Source organism: Phacochoerus africanus, chromosome 2 (genome assembly GCF_016906955.1).
Source record: "Phacochoerus africanus isolate WHEZ1 chromosome 2, ROS_Pafr_v1, whole genome shotgun sequence".
NCBI lineage: Eukaryota > Metazoa > Chordata > Mammalia > Artiodactyla > Suidae > Phacochoerus > Phacochoerus africanus.
Window position 1 is genome coordinate 57311468 of NC_062545.1, and position 24632 is coordinate 57336099.

General features: G+C 43.2%; 1 protein-coding gene across 1 annotated transcript in view; it reads right to left on the reverse strand.

The window, feature by feature from the left end:
• Positions 1-24632, reverse strand: part of RRAGD (Ras related GTP binding D) — a 50819-nt gene that overhangs the window by 6094 nt on the left and 20093 nt on the right. The window contains exons 2-6 of the mRNA XM_047761037.1: positions 22009-22304; positions 13356-13555; positions 12028-12142; positions 10660-10802; positions 5389-5537 (exon numbers count right to left, since the gene is read on the reverse strand). Of these exons, the coding sequence (XP_047616993.1) occupies positions 5389-5537; positions 10660-10802; positions 12028-12142; positions 13356-13555; positions 22009-22304 (903 nt within the window). The remainder of the gene's footprint in view (positions 1-5388; positions 5538-10659; positions 10803-12027; positions 12143-13355; positions 13556-22008; positions 22305-24632) is intronic.

The window sequence follows — 24632 nt, forward strand, 5'->3', positions numbered from 1 at the left end:
TCTCAGTGGTAGCTGCACATGAAAAACATCGAGGGAACTTTTCGTTTTGTTTTGTTTTGCTTTTTATGGCCACACTTGTGGCACGTGGAGGTTCCCAAGCTAGGGGTCGAATCAAAGCTACAGCTTCTGGCCTATACCACAGCCACGAGAGCCTGAGCCGTGTCTGCAACCTCCACCACATCTCACGGCAACACCAGATCCCCAGCCTACTTAGCAGGGCCAGGAACTGAACCCACATCCTCGTGGATACTAGTTGGATTCATTTTCGCTGCACCACAATGGGAACTCCAAGGGAACTTTTAAAAAAATTAACAGACCCCAGGCCCCTCTCCTAGGAATTCTACTCTAATTGTTTGCTGGTAGGCCTAGATACCCATATTTTTTAACTACGTCCCTTCCCAAGGTGCCTATGCTGTGCAACAAAGAATCCCACTTCTGCTTTTCATCCTCCCCTTTCTGCCAAAGCAGTCAGATCATCCATGAAATAGAGAAGAACATGACAAGTTAGCCAACAAGTGTTGATTATTAGCACCAACAGGACTGAGATTCAAGCAGCGAAAAAAATTGAATCACTTCATGCACAGGTAAAACATCAATTTTTTTTTTTTTATGTGGTATATGGAAGTTCCCAGGCCAGGGGTCTAATTAGAGCTGCAGCTGAGGCCTATGCCACAGCCATAGCAACATGGGATCTGAGCTGCATCTGCAACCTATGCTGCAACTTACATCATTGCCAGATCCTTAACCCACAGAGCAAGGCCAGGGATAGAACCTGCATCCTCAGGGACACTATGTCAGGTTCTTCACCTGCTGAGCAACAACAAGAACCCTTCAAGCTCTTTTTAAACCTCTCCTCTGTCCCAGGCAAATGGTGTTTGGCCACCCTGAAAAGCAAACAAGGAGTTTCCTCGTGGTGTAGCAGGTTAAGGAGTCAGCATTGTCACAGCTTTGGCTCTGGTTACTGCTATGGCACAGTTTTGATCCCTGGCCAGGGAACTTCTGCATGCCCACAGGGGTGATATTAAAAAAAAAAAAAAAAAAAGATTAACATGATGGAGTTAAACCTTGTCTGCCTATTTATTTACATCTTAGTTATAAACATTAATACAAATATCTGGGATTATAGTCTACAAAATCTGCCTATCCTCAGAGATGATCCCACCTAGGTGGTTTAAGTAATAACTTACCAAAGATTCACATGATAAATTCCTGCTGAAATTTACTCCCATGACCATAGATGGACATTAAAATTACAGGCAAAAGTAAGGAGAAAGAGGATTTGCATAGTTTGAAAGTACTGGAGTTCCCTTTGTGGCTCTGCAGTAATGAACACAACTAGCATTCATGAGGAGGTGGGTTCAATCCCTGGCCTCTTTCAGTGAGTTAAGGATCTGGCATTGCCCTGAGCTGCAGTGTAGATTGCAGACATGACTCAGATCCTGCATGGCTGTGGCTATGACATAGGGTGACAGCTACAGCTCTGATGCGAGCCCTAGCCTGGGAACTTCCGTATGCTGAGTGCAGCCCTAAAAAGACAAAAAATTAAAAAAAAATTTTTTTAATTAAAAATGAAAGGATTTCTTAACTACAAAAGGAAAGACAGGAACTTTCCAGGAGGAAGACCCAGTAGACCTCACCTTAACTAAATCAAGGGCAGCATCACCAGTAAGAAAACATATCAATATCACAAACATATGATACACAAAGAAGGACACATCCTTTCTGGGTGGTATTCTAGTCAAACTGCATCATCTCATTCCAACTATATGAAAGCATCAGACAAACCCAATTTGAAGGACATTGTACAAAATAAATTGATGAGTTCTCTTCAAAAATGTCAGGGTCCTGAAAGACTGTCACAAATTGGAAGAAACTAGGAGAAATAATAACTAAATCAATTTGGGATCCTGGAACAGGAAAAGGGTATTTTTAGAAAAAGTAGTGAAATCTGAATAAGGTCTGTTAGTTTCATTAATAGTATTATACTGATGTTAATTCCCTAGTTTTGATAACTGTCCTAAAGTATGTAAGATGTTAACGCTTGGGGAAGCTGGATGAGGAGTATATATAAACTATGTACTATTTTTGCGGCTTTTCTGTTAAGTCTAAAATCAGTTCAAAATAAACAATTTCCCAAGGTTGATTCTAATGTACCCTATATTTTGGGACTTATTTCCACCCTAGATGGTTTGGGGGCCATAGTTGTACTATTTGCATATTTTTTTTTTTCATTTTCCTTAGCTTCCAAAATCCACATGAAATATTAATCATCAAATATGAATTCTGGAACTATTTTTAACCAAGGGAATATACATATAAAGGTTTAAAACAACTCACACAACACTCGTTCTGAAATCTTTAGCCCTGACTGCCATACACTGGTGGTGTGAGCTTGGGAGAAAGTCACTTCTATTTCCTGGGTCTGGGTAAAATTATTAGTAATTGAGAGAGTGAAACAAGGCATGGTCCTTATATAAGCTGTTCTTACTTTTAGCAAGATGAAAATAGAAGATTAATACCATTTAATTAATGGTAATTAATTAAAAGTTTTGGGGGCAAGGACAGAAAAGGTAATTTGGTTGGTAATAGTAAATACAGAAAAAAACACAACTTCACTAAGAAGCAGAAAAAATGTAAATTTGTTTTTGGCTATCAATTTTTTATTGCTAATATGCAATATTGATAAGAATACAGCAAAATGGACACACTCATATTCTCTTAGTAGCAAAAATCTGTAAAATCTTGCTGAAGGACCTTTGGTAATATGCATTAGAAGCCACCAAAATGCTTTAATCTAAGTAATTCCTTCTTCAAAGTTTTTCCTGAGGAAATAACCAAAGGTGCATACAAATATTTAGTGAAAAGAAAGTCATTATAAATTATTTATAACACATTCTAGAAACAACATAAATTTCCAAAAAATAGTACAAACTAATCATCAAAATGATATGGTTAAAAATTTAGTGAAGATCCCGTCATGGCTCAGCAGAAACAAATCTAACTAGGATCCATGAGGACGCAGGTTGGATCCCTGGCCTAGCTCAGTGGGTTAAGGATTCGGCGTTGCCATGAGCTGCAGTATAGGTTGCAGATGCAGCTCAGATCCCGCGTTACTGTGGCTCTGGTGTAGGTCAGCGGCCAAAGCTCCAATTTGACCCTTAGCCTGGAAACCTCCATATGTTATGGGTGCAGCCCTAAAAAAAAAAAAAAAGATTTAGTGAATTGAAAATATATCTGTAATAATTTAAGTGGGAGTTAAGAAGTAGTATTTAGTATATAATCCCACATATATAGAGAGAATACATATCAATGAAAAAGATTAGAAAGTTATACAGAAAATACAAAGAGTGATTATGTGAGAGAAAAGCTTATCAATAATTACTTCTTTCCTTCTTTTTTTTTTAACAGCCCCACCTACGGCATATGGAAGTTTCCAGGCTAGGGGTTGAATCGGAGCTGCAAGGGAAAGTCTATGCTGCAGCTTGTGGCAATGCTGGATCCTTAACCTGCTGAGTGAGGCTAAGGATCAAATCCGCATCCTCATGGAGACAATGATGGGTTCTTAACCTGCTGAGCCACAATGGGAACTGCCATATTTCTTTTTTGCTTATTATTTCTAAATTTTCTAAATGAATCTACTACTCTAACAAAAAGTAATAAAAATCGAAATTATGTTTTCATGCTCAATGAATTAAGAAAAAATTGTTATAAGTGAAAACAACAGGATAAAAACCTATGTATATATTTTTTTAAAAATCCAAAGTAGGAGTTCCTGGATGGCCCAGCAGGTTAAAGATCTAGCATTGTCACAACAATGGCTTGCATCATTGCCATGGCTCTGGTTCAATCCTTGGCCCAGGAACTCTGCATGCCGCAAGTTCGGCCAAATAAAACAACCACCCTTTATAGACAATATGGCACCACTTCTTCTGGAAGAAAGGGAGGCAGAAAGAAAAGATGGGCAGGAGGGAGGGAGAAAAGGAAGGAGAAAGAAATCCCAGAATTTTAACATGGGTTGCGTTTAGCTTTAGATGGTGGAACTGAGTGATTTTATTTTGTTCTTTATACTTTCTTAAGTTTTCAAAGTATTTTTATTATGAACATATATTGCTTATAAGGAAAAAAAAAAAACAGCTATTTCAGAAAATGTTACCACTGCTCCTTTGTTGGGAATTTAAGGTACATCTCCTAATTACTAGCAAAACTCTCTAGCTCTATCAGTAAGCTGGTACTTCCCGGCTTAGATAATAGGGGAAGTGTGAGTATCTTTGAGGCTAATTGCTTTTTTTCTTTTCTTTTTTTTTTTTTGTCTTTTTGTCTTTTTAGAGCCACACCTGAACATGGAAGTTCCCAGGCTGGGGATCAAATCAGAGCTGCAGCTGCCAGCCTACACCACAGGAAAGCCAGATTAGAGCCATGTTACGACTTACACCACAGCTCACAGCTCACACCAAGCAAGGCCACTGAGCAAGGCCAAGGATCAAACCTGTGTCCTCATGGGTATTAGTCAGGTTTGTTACCACTGAGCTGCAAGGGGAACTCCCTGAGTTTTGTGGGGGTTTTTCTTGCTTTTTAAAAGGGCCGAACCTATGGTATATGGAAGTTCCCAGGCTAGGGGTCAAATCAGAGCTACAGCTGCCAGCCTACACCACAGCCACAGCAACATGGGATCCGAGCCATGTCTTCGACCTACACCACAACTCATGGCAATGCCAGATCCTTAGCCCACTGAGCAAGGCCAGGAATCGAACCTGCATCCTCATGGATCCTAGTCGGGTTCATGAACTGTTGAGCTACGAAGGGAACTCCCCATTTGTTTTGTTTTTTTAAATAAAACTAAATTTGGCCCTAAAAAGATACTTGGTATGGTATTAAGTATATTCAAGTCTTCCCTTTTTGGAATCACGATGCCATCCCTATGTCTTAGGACTAAAGGATGTCCAAAGGCTGAAGAGAAGTAATAAATAAGATCTAGCTTTAAGGCTGTATGAGTTTCAGCGTTTATATGGGGAGGACTAGTGGTGACAAGATCCCGAAAACCTTCTAGAGGGTGCAGAGCAAGAGGGAAACCTCAGCCCTCCCATGGGCAAGAGATCTCACAGCCCAGCAACAAGGCTCCAGCCAGCTTCATGCGAAGAAAAGCCAAGGCCCTTGGAAGGATGGTCTGCTTCCTCTGACGCATCACAGCCACTGCATGGCTTAGAGGGCAGGCTGGTTCACTGGATCCCAAAACCCCAGTGATGTGGGCAGGAGGCAAGGAGGCCAGTGACTAGAGTCTGGAAGGCCCCAGAGGCATGCTTTTGTCCACCCACCCTCAACAAGCAGGAAAGGCAGTATTCGTCTGAATTTAAATGCTTCATTTAAATCACACACACACACACAAATTACCTTTTCTTTCAAAGCTTTCTTCTCTGACAAAGCAAACAAGAGCCAGGAACTTTGTCACCTCTTTTAAATAAAGAACTGTTGTATTATTCAGCTTTATAATGGCTGTTGATTCCTTATCATAGGGGGTTCCTGCTCCATCTTCTTTGAGACTAAATGGGGACAGAAACCAAAACATATTTGACCATTGAGAAAGAACTATAATTTGTACTCCAGTGTCAAAGACTGGCTTTCACACAGACAATGATAATCATAATAAGTTTACATTAACAATGCCTTCCAGTTAAAGATCTCAGAAACACCCAATCACAAGAATGTACACAGTGTATGATCATCACTTTCCTACTGACATACTGAGTGGCCCGTGTGACAGCTGAGCAACTCTCCAGGCACCTGAGGAACACAGGTGAGGGACGGAGGCTACTCTTTCTCCATTCATGGCCCACAGAGGGTTCCTGTTTCCAGAATATCTGGACTGTCAAAAGCATGACTTGATGAAAGACTAAGAAGGGGTGAAGAACCGATCTAAGATAAGGCAGCCTAAAGGGATATGGCAGCCAAATCCTGGGCTAGATCCTGGATCCAGGTAGAAACTGCTATAAAAGATAGAATTGGAGGGTTCTCTTGAGGTGCAGCAGGTTAAGGATCCAGCGTTGTCACTGCAGCAACTGGGGACCAGAGGGAGGTTCCATCCCTTGCCCAGGCAAGGCCAAAAAAAAAAGGACGGAATTGGGACCATTGGTAAAATTTGAAAATGGACTCTACATTAGATAATAGACTAATGTAGCCATGTTGACTGTGGTCCTTTAAGAAAATGTCTTTGGGAGTTCCCATCGTGGCTCAGTGGTTAACAAATCCGACTAAGAACCATGAGGTTCCGGGTTCGATCCCTGGCCTTGCTCAGTGGGTTAACGATCTGGCGTAGCCGTGAGCTGTAGTGTAGGTTGCAGACACAGCTCGGATCCCGCGTTGCTGTGGCTCTGGCGTAGGCTGGTGGCTGCGGCTACAATTAGACCCCTAGCCTGGGAACCTCCATATGCTGCAGGTGCGGCCCTAAAAACACAAAAAAATAAAAGTAAAAAAAAAAAAGAATCATGATGTTTTCAACTTAGTCCCAAATACTTCAGCAAAAGCAAACTTGTACAGTAGTCCCTCAGTGGTGGTGGTGTCCCCCCAGTAGATACCCAAATCCACAGATGCTCAAGTCCTTTATTTAAAATGGCCTGGAGTCCCCGTCATGGCCCAGTGGTTAATGAATCCAACTAGGATCCATGAGGTTTCGGGTTCGATCCCTGGCCTTGCTCAATGGGTTAAGGATCTGGCGTTGCCGTGAGCTGTGGTGTAGGTTGCAGACGCGGCTCGGATCCCGAGTTGCTGTGGCTCTGGCGTAGGTTGATGGCTACAGCTCTGATTCGACCCTTAGCCTGGTAACCTCCATATCCGTGGGAACAGCCCAAAAAATCTCAAAAAAAAAATAAAATAAAATGGCTTACCGTTAGTATACAACCTATACGTATCCTCCCATATACTTTACATCATCTCTAGATAATGTATAATGCGTAAGACAATGAAAATGCTATGTAAACAGTTGCCAGAGTGTGGTCAATTCAAGGTGTGTTCTTTTTTTTTTTTTTTTGTCTTTTCTAGGGCTGCACCTGTGGCATATGGAGGTTCCCAGGCTAGGGGTCTAATCGGAGCTGTCGCCACCAGCCTACACCAGAGCCATAGCAACATGGGATCCAAGCCGCATCTGCAACCCACACCACAGCTCACGGCAACGCTGGGTCCTTAACCCACTGAGCAAGGCCAGGGATCGAACCCGAAACCTTGTGGTTCCTAGTCGGATTCGTTAACCACTTTGCCACAATGGGAACTCCTCAAGTTGTGCTTTTTGAAACTTTCTGAAATTTTTTTCCTGAACGCTTTCAATCCTCTGGTTGCTTGAATCTGTGAGTGTGGAACCCACACAGAGGGCTGACTGCACTAGAAAAAGCAAACAGGGCAAACTGATAAAAATTGGTGAATCCTAGTAAAGGGTATATATAGGAGTTCACTGTACTATTCTTGCACAGTTGCTAGAGATTTGAAATTTTTTCAAAATAACTTTATTAACTTTTTAATAAATATATTGGTCTATTGAAGAAAAAGTGTGGCCTGCAAACACGGATGACTTGGGTTTGCATCTCAGCTCTCTTATTTACTCTATAAACTTGGACAAACTGAGTAACTTCTTTGAGCCTCATCTGTATGGTAACAGTAATTATTTCAAACTTTCCTAATGCAATGAAATAATACATATATAGCACTAAGTGTAGTGTGAGAGCATATAAAACACACAATGAATGTTAACTGCTATTATCATTATTAATATGGCCTTTGTGATCTAAACTGGGCCCTCTGAAGATGCTGATGTAATCAGAGTTATGTATCCTTTCTTTTTTCTTTTCTTTTCTTTTGTTTTTTTGTTTTTTGTTTGTTTGTTTTAGTCTTTTTAGGGCTGCACCCATGGTATATGGAAATTCCCAGGCTAGGGGTCTAATTGGAGCTACAGCTGCTGGTCTACACCACAATCACATCAGCACAGCATCCCGGCCGCATCTGCGAACCACAGTTCATGGCAACACCGGATCCTTAACCTACTAATCAGGGCCAGGGATCGAACCTGCATCCTCCTAGATGCTAGTCATGTTCATAAGCCACTGAGCCACAACAGGAACTCCCATATTTTCCTCACAGGCAAAGGAGCCCCTCCTATACTTTTTCCCTTATCTTTAACAGTATATAGGTTTTCAGAATCCCAGCTGAGATTTCTAAACAGACGGGAAGGAGGCACCAGGGCACCTGCTTCCAGGGTCTCCAATTACAGGGCCGGCTACTTCCTGGGCTGCATCCCCAGCCACCCCCAGAAGGTCACCTGAGCTGGCTCATGGCAGCTCCAGCAGACAGGCTCAAGAAACCCCAGAACCCACGCCCCATTTGTAACCCAGACTGAGACTGGTTCCTACTGAACCGGGCAGGTTCCCAAGAACACTGCACTCCACCACAGAAAAACAATCTGACAGCCAGGCCCTGCTCCTGCCTACCCCCCCACCCCGTGTTTGTTTTAGCTGGATCAGAGTAACTCTGATTAACATCATTTACACCAACAACATACCACTTATGTCCTAATTACCAAACGACAAAATAACGATTATGCACATCATTAAATATGTGCCAGATTAATTGTGTTGTTCATTGTATTTGATTACGACAGCCAGCTAGACTGTAATCAGGGTACTTTCAGCTTCCAGGATTATTTCAAGGTCATCCACTTACAGATAAAAGCAAGCGAACACTGCAGACCTTGGGAAAGGGTCTTTTTCTAAAGCTGGAGAGCCCTGTTTAGCAACAGGAGGAGGAGAAGGAGGAGCAGTAATAATAACAACAACAACCAGCTATGTTTATCCCCGGGGTCCACCAAGGGAAGCCTAACGATAGTTCATCCTCATTACAGTCCTGTGAGCTAAGAATCGCTTTCCCTATGTCATAATGGAGGGGACCGTGTGTGTGCATGTCTGTATAATAGAAAGAGTCTGGGCTGAGGAAAAGAGAGAAATGGTGCGACTGGAGACTCCCCCCGAAGCTGGCAGAAGAGGCTGTGTAAAGTGTGTCATGGTTAGTGAGGAAAGAGGAAGAAAAGCTTTACCTCATCCACGACTGGTGAGAATGTGAGATCCAGCATAAACAGACAGTAGCAACTTGATGTCTTAAGAAGAAAGACATACTGGAGTTCCCGTGGTGGCGCAGTGGTTAACGAATCCGACTAGGAACCATGAGGTTGCGGGTTCGGTCCCTGCCCTTGCTCAGTGGGTTAAGGATCCGGCGTTGCCGTGAGCTGTGGTGTAGGTTGCAGACTCGGCTCGGATCCCGAGTTGCTGTGGTTCTGGCGTAGGCCGGTGGCTGCAGCTCCGATTCGACCCCTAGTCTGGGAACCTCCATATGCCACGGGAGCAGCCCAAGAAATGGCAAAAAGACAAAAAAGAAGAAAGACATACTGGTTCACACCCACTCGCTCTCCATACTTATGTGGAGTTGTAGCTATGTCTGGTAACAAAATCAATGTCCCCCACCTCTTGTTTATTTTATATTATTTTTGTTTGTTTTTGTTTTTTGGGTTTTGTTTTGGTGTTTGTCGTTTTAGGGCTGCACCCACGGCATATGGAAGTTCCCAGGCTAGGGGTTAATCAGAGCTGCAGCTGCCAGCCTACACCAGAGCCACAGCAACGCAAGATCCAAGCCGTGTCTGCAACCTACACCACAGCTCACGGCAATGCTGGATCCTTAACCCACTGCATGGGGCCAGGGATTGAACCTGCATCCTCATGGATACTAGTCGGGTTCACTACTGCTAAGCCACAATGGGAACTCCCCATTTTATATTATTTTGAATGTACAAGAAGTTCTGCTTTCTAAGAAGGTAAGACCATAATAATCAAGTAATGTTTGCTTAGTTTTATAGCTCTCTGCTGCCCACAGTAGAAGATAATCTAAAGTATATTGAGGAGTTCCTGTCACGGTGCAGCAGAATGAATCCAACTAGGAACCGTGAGGTTGCAGGTTCGATCCCTGGCCTTGCTCAGTCGGTTAAGGATCCGGCGTTGCCGAGAGCTGTGGTGTAAGTCGCAGGTGTGGCTCGGATCTGGCATTGGCCAGTGGCTGCAGCTCCAATTGGACCCCTAGCCTGGGAACCTCCTGAAAAAAAGATTAAAAAAAAATGTATATTGGAAAAAGCAACAACTTAGCAGTTATATCTTGTAATGAAGATAACAGAACCATGATTAACATGAGATATTTATGCAGAATACAAGGACTCTAGTACTTTCCCTCAAGTGTATATGACATTATGATATAATGACAGATCTTTCAGTAGAGGAACCAGGAATCAGACTTGAATTCAAATACTAATTCCATCCTTTACTGACAGTGTGAGCAGGGGTTAGAAATGTAACCACTCTGAACCTCAATCTCCCCATCTGTAAAATGTGGGGTAGCAATTCCCACCTCATGGAATAATGGAGAATTTACTGATACAATGTAGGCAACAAAATTATTAGCAAAATACCAGGTATTTACTCAATAATTTTTTGTTATATTTATGCTATACTAAATAGTGTATTTGTAGATCTCAGTCATTTCAAATAAAAGCATTAAGATCACATAAAGAAGTGCAAATGTCTCAAAGGTTATGGGAGAGAAGTACGGCTCTACCGTAGCCTTTCAGAATGTTTTACTTACCCATAAATACAAGAAATGTCAATAACCACATCGATCATATCACAGCACAGCTCATAGGTTTGCATATCCACGGGGGTACTATCTGTTGCAATATAAATTTTACTGACCACATCAAAGAGAAACGCCTTTTCAATTCCAGAATTCTGAAACAAAAAGAAGATGCTGCCTTAAAGGGACAGCTGATTTCAGGGCACATCATGGTTACATAAAATTATATGCCATCCTCAGTGTAAAATACAAGCGAGTCTAGGCTGTTCCGTTTTATTATGATTTAAACCTCACTGTCAGAAACGTCTTTATAATGGACTTGCACAAGAAATGAAAACTGGGATTATCATGAATTATTCACTTTAGGTAAACAAATTAGATGGCATTTCCGGACTCTCAGAGTTGTACCTGCAATTAGGAAAAAGGCCTAGTAAAAACATGAATTTTACTCATTTTAAAATAAAAACGGGAGTTTCCATTGTGGCACAGCGGAAACGAATCCGACAAGGAAGCATGAGGTTGCGGGGTTCAATCCCTGGCCTCGCTCAGTGGGTTAAGGATCTGGCGTTGCCCTGAGCTATGGTGTAGGTCACAGACATGGCTCGGATCCTGGGTTGCTGGGGCTATGGCGTAGCTGGCAGCTGCAGCTCCGATTCAACCCCTAGCCTGGGAACTTCCATATGCCTCAGGTGTGGCCCTAAAAAGCAAAAAATAAATTAATTAAATAAAATAAAAATGGATTTTAAAAAATCTAAACCAACTCCAAATTGTGCAATGAGAATCCATGTGAAAACAACCAAAGGTCTGCCTTAACTCTAAATAGTGGAGCCTGCTGCTGGTGGTTTTTAGGACGTAGCTAGCCAACACATCATTCACAGGGCTAAACTTATTTTTAAAAACGCAACAGTATATCTCTTACAGCCAAAATCAACGTTTATGCTCCCTACCTCTGGTAGAGCTCTATTACCATTAAATAATTGCCTCAACTTGAATAAACATTCCGATTATACCAGTGAAGCACAAGAATCTTTGGGGGAGTTACATCTGAAAGGACCTAAACCAACTGTGTAGGAGCAAGCTTCAAAAGTAATATTCCAGCAACTTTGAAATGCTGCAAGAGCAAGTAGAAATAAGATAGTTCTTTTGGAGTTCCCATTGTGGCACAATGGGATTGGCGGCATCTCTGCAGCACCAGGAGGCAAGATTCAATCCATGGCCCAGCACAGTGGGTTAAAGGATCCGGCAGCTATGGCTCAGATTTGATCCCCAGCCCAAGAATTCCATATGCCGTGGGGCAGCCAAAAAAGAAAAAAAAAAAAAAGATTGTTTTCACTCTTAAATTCTGCAAATGATTCTAACAGGACAGTATTATTTACTTACCGAGATAAAGATGTTTAGCAAATTCTCCAGAGTGGGGAGCTGTGGAATCAGTTTCTGAACCACTTTGCTAAAAGCTTCAAATATTGAATGGTCATATATGCTTGTCAGATAAAAGCTGAAAAATGAAACAATATTTCATCACCTTTTACCTTTGACCGAGGAACAGACTGTCTAGGCTATGTCCTAATACCGGTATCTGTGTTTACTACAGTTCTTACACACACATTCTAGTCCCCTTCAGAATTCAAAACAACCTTGGCCAAAAAAAAAAAAAAAAAAAAAACAACAACAAGCCATTCCTCCCAACTCTCCCAAAACAAGCACTGTGCCCATTCTCATCTGCTGACTGGCTGGACCAGAAGACTTAAAAATGCAGCTACAGGAGTTCCCACTGTGGCGCAGTGGAAATGAATCCGACTAGGAACCATGAGGTTTCTAGTTCGATTCTTGGCCTTATTCAGTGGGTTAGGGATCCGGTGTCACTGTGAGCTGTGGTGTAGGCTGCAGACGTGGCTCGGATCCCTCATTGCTGTGGCTGTGGCGTAGGCCAGCAGCTACAGTCCGATTGGACCCCTAGACTGGGAACTTCCATATGTTGTGGGTGTAGCCTTAAAAAGACAAAAAAAAAAAAAAAAATGCAGCTACATGTGCCCACATCAGCTTCCTTATTTTCTGCAAGCAAATCCACACCAGATAAGCTCAGGTTAATCACAGTTAAATCATTAATACTGAAGCATCTAATCTTTTCATTTTTCCAATTTGCAAAAGGAATGATGCATAGACATACCACCCTAGAAAAATTATAGAAAAGTGGCTTTCCTCTGTGAGTATTTATTTCTATTCGAATTATTTTCAGAGCTCTCCTTTACTTATGATTATAGATACTGTCTATAATAGTAAACTCCACACCAATTAACTTCCTGGATTAAGTTCATGGGTTTTCTGTTGTTTTTCATACAAGGAGAACTTTAGCTTTTGACCTCTGGTCAAAAAAGATCTTTTTTCTTTTTTCTTTTTTCTTTTTTTTTTTTTTTTTTTGGCCAGGCCTGTGGCATGTGAAAGCTCCCAGGCCAGGGATTCAACCCAAGCCACAGCAGTGACAACATGGGATCCTTAACCCACTGAGCCACTAGGGAACTCCTAAAAGGATTTTTTTAAATCCCACCACCTTCCCCAAAGATTGGAGTTGGCCATGCAAAGCTTGCTTTTCCCCAATACTACCCCAATGTCTACAAACAAAACAGGGCACACAGGTAAGTTACTGCCCAAGCCAAACCACTCATGACAACTCTGGCCCCCTGCCATCCCTGAAGGGTTTCTGTTCTCACCTGAGGTGAATTTTTTCTAATCCAGCATCTGCAAGGTCATCGTTTGCCCTCTGGTGAATATCTCTTTGGGTTTCAATTTTGTGGTCATCTGACAGACCGTCCACTTTGTGTATAAATACCTCAAAGTTGATGTCGGTGTTCACTTTGTAGGCCCTGGTCACTGTGAGGTGGAGCCTGGCCAGGGCCTCCATGTAATCATCCTAGGAACAAACCACACTCCTGTCAGGGAGGCCGCTTTGCTTCTGGAACCTTCCAAGCTGCCTTCCACACAGTCTTTTTCCCCCAGCTTTACAGAGGTATGATTGACAAACAATGCCTGTATTTAAGGTTAAAGGGTACAACATAACGGGTTTTTTGGTTTGGCTTTTTTTTTTTAAGTCATGCCCATGGGATGCATAAGTTCCTGGGCCAGGGCTCAAACCTGTGCCACAGCAGTGACTTAAGCCACAGTAGTGACAATGCTGGATCCTTAACCCACTAAGCCACCAGAGAACTCCACAACATAATGTTTGATGTATGTATCCATTGTGAAAGGATTCCTCCCAGTCAGACTAATTGACCAATCCATCACTTCACCTCATAGGTACCATTTTTATCTTCCAGACACACTTAATCTAAAAACCATATGGACACAACCCCCCAAAATATTTTGCAAAAGTCCAAATAAAAGCTGGTTCCATAGAAATCAAGACTGAAAACTTCAGTTTCATTAACAAAGAAATGAGAAGGAAAGGACAGAATAATACAGTTACAATTTAGCTTGATGACAGCCATAAAGATCAGAGTTGCAGTGGGTGGGCTTTTTGGTTTGTTTTTTGTTTTGGCCTTGGTGTGCACTGGCTTGATGTGGGATCTTGGTTCCCAGACCAGGAATTGTACCCGGGTCGCAGTGGTGAAAGGGCCAAGTTCTAACCACTAGGCCACCAGGGAACTCCCTGAGTTGCAATTTTATGAATTGAAAATGACCCCACACCACCCAGGACCTTCCCTTGGATACTGTTCCTCCCAGATTTCAAGTCTCTTAGTGAACTGTAATGAACAATTAGAGATGAAAACATGATATGGGTCACTGGGAGGATGGGGAAGGAGCCAGGCGGAAAAACCTTAAGAACCACTGGTCTAGAGCAGAGGTCAGCAAACCATGCCCTCAGGTCAAACTGGGTTCACCTACTGTTTGTAAGTAAAATGTTATTGAATCACAGTTCCCCTCACTTGTTTGTAAATTACCTATGGCTGCTTTTAGGGACAATGGCAGAGTTGAGTGGCTTTCCTCTATGGAAATTCCTCAGACAGCACGGTTCACAAAGCCTTAAATATTTACCATCTGGGAGTTCCCATCGTGGTGCAGCAGAAACGCATCTGACTAGCATCCATGAGGACACAGGTTCGATCCCTGGCCTCGCTCAGTGGGTTAAGGATCCAGCATTGCCGTGAGCTGTGGTGTAGGTTGCAGACACAGCTCGGATCCCAAGTTGCTGTAGCTGTGGCGTAGGCTTGGCAGCTATAGCTCCGATTAGACCCCTGGCCTGGGAACCTCCATATGCTGAAGGTGCGGCCCTAGAAAAGGCAAAAAGACGAGAAAAAAAAAAAGGAATCAAATATTAGACACTGAAGCCCTGTGTTTCTCCCCATCTTCCAGGCCCACTCCATCACTCCACCTCCACCACTCCAGAGGTAACCCCTACCCTGACTCAGAATTTATTATCACTTACCTACTTCTTTATACATGACTACATACATGTGTCCCTAAGCAACACACAGAATTCACTTACATTGTTCTAAAATTTACAGAAATATCGGCTTGCAGGTGTATTACAGTTTGCCTTCTTCACTCACACAACCTCAGTGAGATTCGCCTTTGCTGAAGCACATAACTCTAGAGTATAATTCCTATTAACAGCTCTATAAAATTCCATTGTGTGGATGGTCTATAATTTATCATTTAGTTGCCAGATGATGGACATTCAGAATGTTTCCAGCTATGTGCTAGTTCTGACAGTGATAGTGGGGACAGCCTCACGCACACATCTCTGTGCCTGTTTGCGAGTTTCTTAGGGCTTATCCTGAAGGCAGGCTTGTCGGGTCATAGTAATGAGCATCTTGAACTTGACTGGATAATGTGTTAGAGTCCATGAGGCTCCAGACTCTCACCAACACCCAGTATTGTTGAGTCTCTTCATTGCTGCCATTCAAAGGATGTGAATGGGTTTTGTTTTTATAGCAACAAAGGGAAAGGGATTTTCAGGACAAAATGTAAAGGGCTTTTCACCCCTTTTTCTGACTCCAAATCTGGACAAATACAGAAAGCCAATAAAACAGGGGATGTCTTCTTGGCATTCTCATATTCCCCAAACCAAATGAATAAAACTATATCCCTAGTCTTTGGATAAATCAAATTATTAAAGATACTAATAGGAAACTATGAAGTGAGGGAAAAGAGCAGAGTTTTTCTCATCCTTCAGGAAAATTCTAGATTGATAATTGATAATTTGCAGCACTTTTTTTTGTTGTTTTGGCTGTGCCCATGGCATGCAATTCCTGGGCCAGGGATCAAACCCAAGCCACAGCAGTGACAACACGAGATCCTTGACCTGCTGAGCCACCAGGGAACTCCTGTGGAACTTTTTGAATACCTTACAATATCTCATGTAAAAATTAAAGTCATTGCTGTACAATTTCACATATAGAAATTCTAGAAAAGGGAAACTACCCTACAGTGACAGAAAGCACATCACATCAGAGAAAGGACACAAAGGAAGCTTTCAGAGTGGTAGGAATATACTCTACGTTGGAGTTCCCATTGTGGCTCAGTGGGTTAAGAACACTAGCATTCATGAGGATGCGCGTTTGATCCCTGGCCTCAATCAGTGGATTAAGGATCTGGCATTGCCGCAAGCTGCTGTGTAGGACACAAATGTGGCTCGGATTCCATATTGCTGCAGCTGTAGTATAGGCCTACAGCTGTAGCTCCAATTCCCTAGCCCAGGAACTTCCATATGCCACAGGTGTGCCCTAAAAAGACCAAAAAAGAAAAAAGAAAGAAAAGAAAAAGCATTCTCTACCTTGATGGTGAGATGGTTAGAAGGTCACTCACTTAAAATGAGTGCATTTTATTGTATGTAAATTACACTTCAAAAAGTCCTATTACTTCTGCCTCTAACTGAGGAGAAAGGTTAAGAGCACATGTCTGTGAGCAAAACTAGCCAAGGTCAAGAGAGTAGCACAAATTAGAAATCGCTCCTCTAAACTTTCCTGCCAAGCATATAAAACGGTCTGATTACCAACAAACTGATAACCTAGCACAGCTCTACAAGGGCTAAAAATGACATCAAAAAGAAGTATGATGTATTAGAGCAAAGGAACTGCGAATTTTTTTTCCTACTGTGTTTATCATCCTCTATAACAAATTTTAAAAAGTAAAACTATGGGAGTTCCCGTCGTGGCGCAGTGGTTAACGAATCCGACTAGGAACCATGAGGTTGCGGGTTCCGTCCCTGCCCTTGCTCAGTGGGTTAAGGGTCCGGCGTTGCCATGAGCTGTGGTGTAGGTCGCAGACGTGGCTCAGATCCCGCGTTGCTGTGGCTCTGGCATAGGCCGGTGGCTACAGCTCCGATTCAACCCCTGGCCTGGGAACCTCCATATGCCGCGGGAGCGGCCCAAGAAATAGCAACAACAACAACAACAAAAGAGACAAAAGACAAAAGACAAAAAAAAAAGTAAAACTATGATACTTTGTTTCTATTCGAAAATTAGGTCTAGGACTTATAGGCAAGTCACCATCACCAATGTGGGTCAAGCTGACACTCTTCTTTTGGATCCTAGCATGTGTGAAATGGCTTTGGGGGGGCTGAGGATGGCCCTGGAGATGTGGCACATTCTGTAGGCTGTGCCGGGGGGCTGGCGGTGTCACACACGTAGCTCACGGGAAACCATTCCTGGTGCTTTCATTCTCTTTATTTTGCAACATTCTGTGAGGATACATTTTCTCCTTGGTGATATATTTATCTGGCAGTCCTGTGATTGTGAGGAATGCACAAGCGAAAAATAAAAATATGAGGTGTCAGACGAACAGAGCACTGCTTGGAAATACAGGCAGTGACATTCGAGAGCTGCCAAGACACTTCCCTCAAGTTTGGTTTTGTTTACTGCTCAAAATCATATCAAGGAAAGATACCCACAAATGTGATTTTTACAGTCTGCTTGCAATAGAAAAGTATATTAGACTCTGAAATTCCTTATTTAACGATTCCTTATTTTGAGTAAATGAGAACTCTCAATGTCTTTTCCTACTTTTTTTTTTTTAAATTTTTTGTCTTTTTAGACCCACATCCACAGCATACGGAAGCTTCCAGGCTAGGGGTTGAATTGGAGCCGCATCTTCGACCTACACCACAGCTCATGGCAGCTCCAGGTCCTTAACCCACTGAGCTAGGCCAGGATAAACCTGCATCCTCATGAATACTAGTCAGGTTCACAACCGTTTGGGGCACAATAGGAACTTCTTTTCCTACTTTTTTTTTTTGTCTTTTTGCCATTTCTTGGGCCGCTCCTGAGGCATATGGAGGTTCCCAAGCTAGGGGTCGCATCAGAGCCGTAGCCACCGGCCTACGCCAGAGCCACAGCAACGCGGGATCCGAGCCATGTCTGCGACCCATACCACAGCTCCCGGCAACGCCGGATGGTTAACCCACTGAGCAAGGGCAGGGACGGAACCCGCAACCTCATGGTTCCTAGTCGGATTCGTTAACCACTGCGCCACGACAGGAACTCCCCTACTTTTTTAAAAGTGTAACTTACGAATCCAACTAGGAACCATGAGGTTGCGGGTTCCGTCCCTGCCCTTGCTCAGTGGGTTAAGGGTCCGGCGTTGCCATGAGCTGTGGTGTAGGTTGCAGACGCAGCTCGGATCCCGCGTTGCTGTGGCTCTGGCGTAGGCCGGTGGCTGCAGCTCCGATTCAACCCCTAGCCTGGGAACCTCCATATGCCGCGGGAGCAGCCCAAGAAATAGCAAAAAAAAAAAAAAAAAAACCACCAAAAAATAAATAAATAAATAAATAAATAATAAAAGTGTAACTTAAAATGATCTAGTTCTTACTCTTACGCCTTTCTCTGCCCCATGGCCAAAATAAAACACAACGAACCAAGAAACCAAATAAAACAACACATTTACCAACACCAATGGAAGGTCCACGTTTTGTTTTCAGGTAAAATTAAAACCAAATAGAAGTTCCCACTGTGCTGCAGTGGGTGAAGGATCCAGCATTGCCTGTAACTATGGTGTAGGCTGCAGCTGTGGCTTGAATTCGAATAAAATAAATTTTAAAAATAAAACAAATTACAGCTACAATTTAAAAACAGGCAAGTATGGCATTCTCTTGTGATGCAGTGGGTTAAGGATCCTGGTTAAGTGGTTTAACGCACTGTCACTGCAACAGCTTGGGTTGCTACTGTGGCATGGCTTTGACCCCTGGCCCAGGAACTTCCACATGCCACAGGTGCAGTCAAAAAATGAAAAATAAAATAAATAAACTGAATAGAATGATAAAGCCACTAACTTACGTTGTCTATGATTACAATTTTTTAAAGTATGGAGTTCCCTCGTGGCTCAGTGGGTTAAGGACCTGGCACTGTCACTGCTATGGTGTGGGTTCAATCTCTAGCCCTAGAACTTCTGCATGTTCTAGGAAAAAAAAAAAAAAAAGGCAAGTATGTCTATTTTAGCCACATTAAAGCCATATTACCAGCACCTGAGAGTTGCACTGGCAATTTGAATTCCTTAAATGTAAATTGCTATGTACACATAACGTGGTATTAAAGTATTAAATAAGCCACTATCTTAATGAGTCAGGGTTGGAATCGACTTACCCAGGGGTAAGGCTACTACTGTTGCTGCCTAGTTCAATAGCTACAGAAACAGCGGCCTCATGACTCAGGGAGCAAAGGAAACTTGGATGAGACAGAGGAGCGTGAAGTTCCTGGAGCCTCCCCTCCCGACCAGCGGCTTGTTCACACCCAGCCTGTTCCCCTTGGGCTCCAAGCTCCCTGATTTATGGTGCTGGCTGACCTGAGGCAGGAAGGCAGGGGCTACTGCCAAAGCCACAGATGCGCCAGAAAACAGGTCAGTACAAGCGGGACAGCCGGGAAAGTGCAACTCACAGCAAGGCCTGGATCTGACGCAGGTGCTGCTGCAAGCCTGTGTTTCTGGATGAGCCCGCAGGAGGAGAGGCACGTTTGCTTATGAATCAGGCATTGGCATTTAAAGCCTCCCCTCACCAGAAAAGAAAGAATTCCTTCTAACCACATGGCTACGTTCCCACAACTCCACAACAAATTCACAGGGCAGTCGATCAGAACTAAAAGGCTTAGTTAAAAATTTCATTATTATATTAAATAGGCACCTTGTTCCGTGAATGAATTTATGATGCTCTCAGGCATGAGTCATCTTCTCCAAGAATGGTTTTCCAAGCGTGGGCTCAGAGTCATTATTACTAATAGTCTTCCTAGCTTTTCCTAATGCCAGTTGATCCACAGTTTCAGGGAAACTTCAAGAACCAAGCTTAAAGTTGATTTAGCACATTCCTGTAGGATTGTTGCTTTTCCTTCCCCAACAGCTGCAAAAGAGAGCCCTTGGGAGGGCCTTCCAGCTGGGCCACACATCAGGAACACTTTTTTTTTTGTCTTTTTGTCTTTTTTGTTGTTGTTGTTGCTATTTCTTGGGCCGCTCCCGCGGCATATGGAGGTTACCAGGCTAGGGGTTGAATCGGAGCTACAGCCACCGGCCTACGCCAGAGCCACAGCAACGCGGGATCCGAGCTGCGTCTGCAACCTACACCACAGCTCACGGCAACGCTGGACCCTTAACCCACTGAGCAAGGGCAGGGACGGAACCCGCAACCTCATGGTTCCTAGTCGGATTCGTTAACCACTGCGCCACGACGGGAACTCCACTTTTTTTTTTTATTTAATTTTTTTCTTTATAAGGCCATATCTGCAGCATATGGAAGTTCCCAGGCTAGAGGTCAAATCGGAACTGTAGCCATAGGCTACATCACAGCCACAGCAATGCCAGATCCAAGCCACGTCTGCAACCTACACCACAGCTCATGGCAACGCCAGATCCCTAACCTACTGAGCAGTACCAGGGATCTAATCCACATCCTCATGGATACTAGTTGGGTTTGTTACCACTGAGCCACAACAGGAACTCCCAGGGACACTTTCTGAGAGTGCCAGGACATGGAGAGTTTGTAAAGCGTTAATGTCCAGGCCTGATGCCTGATACCTGTGCCCTTGTCCTAAGATTGACCTGCCAGAGATGCACCTGCAGTCCTGCTGCTTCCCTTCCCTTCCTCCCCTCAAACCACCAGCCCTGCTCCCACTTCAAAGGAGAAAGGCACAGGGTATTAAAAAACCCAGGGTAGGAGTTCCCGTCATGGTGCAGTGGTTAACAAATCCAACTAGGAGCCATGAGGTTGTGGGGTCGGTCCCTGGCCTCGCTCAGTGGGTTAAGGATCCGGCGTTGCCGTGAGCTGTGGTGTAGGTCTCAGACTCAGCTCGGATCTCGAGTTGCTGTGGCTCTGGTGTACGGCTCCAATTCGACCCCTAGCCTGGGAACCTCCATGTGCCGCAGAAGCGGCCCTAGAAAAGGCAAAAAGACAAAAAAAACGAAAACAAAAACAAAAAAAAACAGGGTACCAAAGAGACCATTCAGAAGGCTGGTCTGACTACTGACAAAGTGGGCAATTCTAACACCTGGTAATAAGGCTCTTTGCCAGTCAAGGGGCTCCTAATTCTTTTCTTTCAGCAAAGGTAAAGGAGGACACAATCGGGATATCTACTGATAAACTACTAAAAATAATTTTTTGTGATAGAATACTGAGTAATTTAGGGGCTCTAACTTGGAAGGAGTGTAGATAATTGAGTGAATGCTGTAGCCAAACTCACCCCATATCCACCTACTTCTGTGAACAAGGCTTCTCAGTACTTAGAGCTATATAAACAACAAGCAAAAATAGAATTGATGCAAAATTCTGTCTTATTCAAGCACAGATACATGAATCAAGTGGGAAAAAAATATACATTTATCTCAAATTTTACTTTTTATATGTAGTTACCTGTAAAATACACAATAGTCATGCCATCTTAATCAATGATATACTAGTAATAGCTACAGCAGTTTGATTCAGAAGAAAAATGTTCATACCTACAACTTTATCTTCCTAGGAAATAAAACCATTTTGAAATGTAGATATATGTGCATTTTTGTTGCAGAGAATCTGTGATCTTTTTTAGATGTCTGCCAAGAATACAGGGTAGGGACGAGGTGAGGACACATGGTTGCTGTCACTGGCCTGCACGGTAGTCCCCTCAATCTAGAATGTTTCCTCATGGTTTGCTGAGACCACACAGTCCCCTAACATGGCTTGTTGGGCATGAAGGGAGTCTTTTCCCTTTTGCAAAGCCTGAGAGCCTCAACTGAGAAATGCTAGGCTGGTTTTAAGGCCTATTCCTGACTGTAAAAAACAAACCAAAAGGATCTCGGTAGAGCTTGTTTTTTCTGGGGGGGGGGGGGCCTATGGCGGGGCTGTAAGGTCTCCACCCCGCCCCCACCCCCACCCCCACCCCCGGCCACGGCCTGGAGACTGAGCCTTACCTGGGAGTCTATGACAAATATCAGGGCTCCTGTTCCCCGGAAGATCATCTCATAGTCAAAGGTAGGGTCAAAAAAGTCAATCTGTCCTGGGAAGTCCCAAATCTGAAAATTTACAAAGGAGCTGTTGGAAACGTCCTCCCGGCAGATCTTGTTCGTGCTCTCCAAGAAGAGGGTTTCGTTGGGAGACATCTTATGAAAGACAACTTTCTGGATGGATGACTTGCCGCTCCTCCTCAGCCCCATGAGCAGGATCCTGGGCTTCACCTCTGTGCTGAAGGGGTCGCTGAAGTCCAGAACTGGAAAAGCCACAGAACAGGGAGGGTGAGACACTGTCACGTCGGTTAAAGAGCCCAATTCCACTTCCACCTGTGATGGGATTTATGATCCACAGATAATGCTACGTTGACAGACATGGACGGTGCTAATTCCTCACCCAGATTGTTGAGGGGGCCAGCTTTTTGTAGGTGCCAAACCCTGAAAAATACTGCTTCATGCCGTCTCACAGCATCCTGGAGGGCCAGAAAACCGGGCCAATTCCCTATCCAGAGTAGGGGCTCTGGGGTTGAAGAGTAGAGGTTTCCTGGAGCCCACCATGGGGGTGGGGGAAGGATCCAGACTCAGTGTTCCAGAGAAAGCAAGGCCCTTCAGCCTCTGCACCAAGAGATGGTTGTTTGAGTTACACCTCAAAGAAACAATTTGGGATTTCATCAAAATTTTAAAATTTGGTGCTTCAAAGGATACCATCAACAAAGCAAAGACAACCCACAGAATGGGAGAAAACCTTGGCAAATCATATATGTGATAAGAGTCTGCTATGCAGAATGTAAGAAGAACACTTACAATTCAACACAAGAAAATGGCAAAGGATCTCAGGAGACATCTCTCCCTCTCCCAGCCAGGGCTCTCACCTACCACAAAGGCTGGAAAATAAGTACACACCAGACACCATGGACCCAGACTGTGCCAGGGAGCAGATACACCTTGTGAAAGGCACACCTCTGCCCAGCCCACCCTGGCGCATGGCCTGCACTATCCAGCAAGACAGCGGCTAGCCATACATTATCTATGTAAAATCAAATTAATGAAAATCAAAAATTCATTTCCTCCTCATATGAGGTTCCTAGTGTAGTCAAATTCATAGGCACAGAGAATAGAATGAAGGGTTCCAGGGACTGGAGGGGGGGCGGGGAGAGTTAGTGTTTAATGGGTACAGAATTTCAGGTGGGGAAGATGAAAAAGTGCTGGAGATGGATGGTGGTGATGGTTGCACAACAGTGTGAATGAATTTATTGTCACTGAACAGTATCCTTAAAAGGGTTAAATATATACATATATAAATAAAAATATATATATTTATTTTTCTTTTGCCTGCCTGGTACAGCAGCTTGATGTGGGATCTCAGTTCCCAGACCAGGGATGGAACCTAGGCCACAGTGGCGAAAGCACCAAGTCCTAAGCACTAGGCCATCAGGGAACTCCCCAAAATTGTAAATTTCCTGTTTTGTATGTTTTACTGGTATCAAAAAAAAGTCAGTTCCTTCTAGTGTTCATAGCCACAACTGGTAAGGGGCTGATGTACTGGACAGAGCTGACATACACATCGTTATCATCACAGAAAGCTCTGAAAGTCAGCATTAGTCTAGTCCCTGGTTTAAAAAAAAAAAAAAAAAAAAAAAAAAGGCAGTCTTAAAATCCCTTGCCAAGGGTCCTAGAGGGATTAGGTATTACTGGATAAAAGTAGGGATTGGTAGAAAAGCTCAAAACCCTGCAGGGCTCTCTTTTCTTTGTTATTGAACCTTATAGTGTTAGTTCCACAATGTTCTTTGGTCCTAGAAAACCACTTAATTTCTGAGTATTGTTGCTACTTGACCAAGAGTGTGTACATTTCACAGATTCAAAGAAAATGTCACCTAGTGGTTAAATATTAGAGCTCTGAAGTCAGCAAGATATGAGGTTTGAGCTATGAGACCTTGGACAAGATGCTTAGCTTTTGAGACTCACTATCAAAACCCATAAAATGGAGTTGATAATGACAGTTAAATCTCATAGGGCTGTTATGATAATTCAATGAGAATAAGGACCTAAAATAATTATTAAAAATGAGACTCATTCAGCAACTGGTACTGGGACAAATGGATATTCACAAGCAAAAGAATGACGTTCAACTCTTATTCCACACCACATACAAAAATTAACTCAGAATGGATGAAACAACTAAACTTAAGAGCCAAAACAATAAAATTCTTAGAAGGAAATACAGGTATAAATCTTTTTGACCTTGGACTAGGCAATGGTTTCTCAGCTATGACACCAAAAACACAAGAAACCACAGAAAAAAATAAACTAGACTTCGGTACTTTGAAAGACATCATCAAAAAAGTGGAGACATGGGAGTTCCATGGTGGCCTAACAGCCAAGTATTTGGCATTGTAACTGCTGTGCCTCAGCTTTGATCTCTGGCCCAGGAACTTCCATATGCCATGGGCTTGGCTGAAAAAAAAAAAGTGAAGACAACCTACAAAAGAAAACATTTGCAAATCATATGTGATAAGGGCCTAGTATTCAAAATATACAAGGAACTCTTATAATTCAACAGGAAAAAGATAACTCGGTTTTTAAAAATG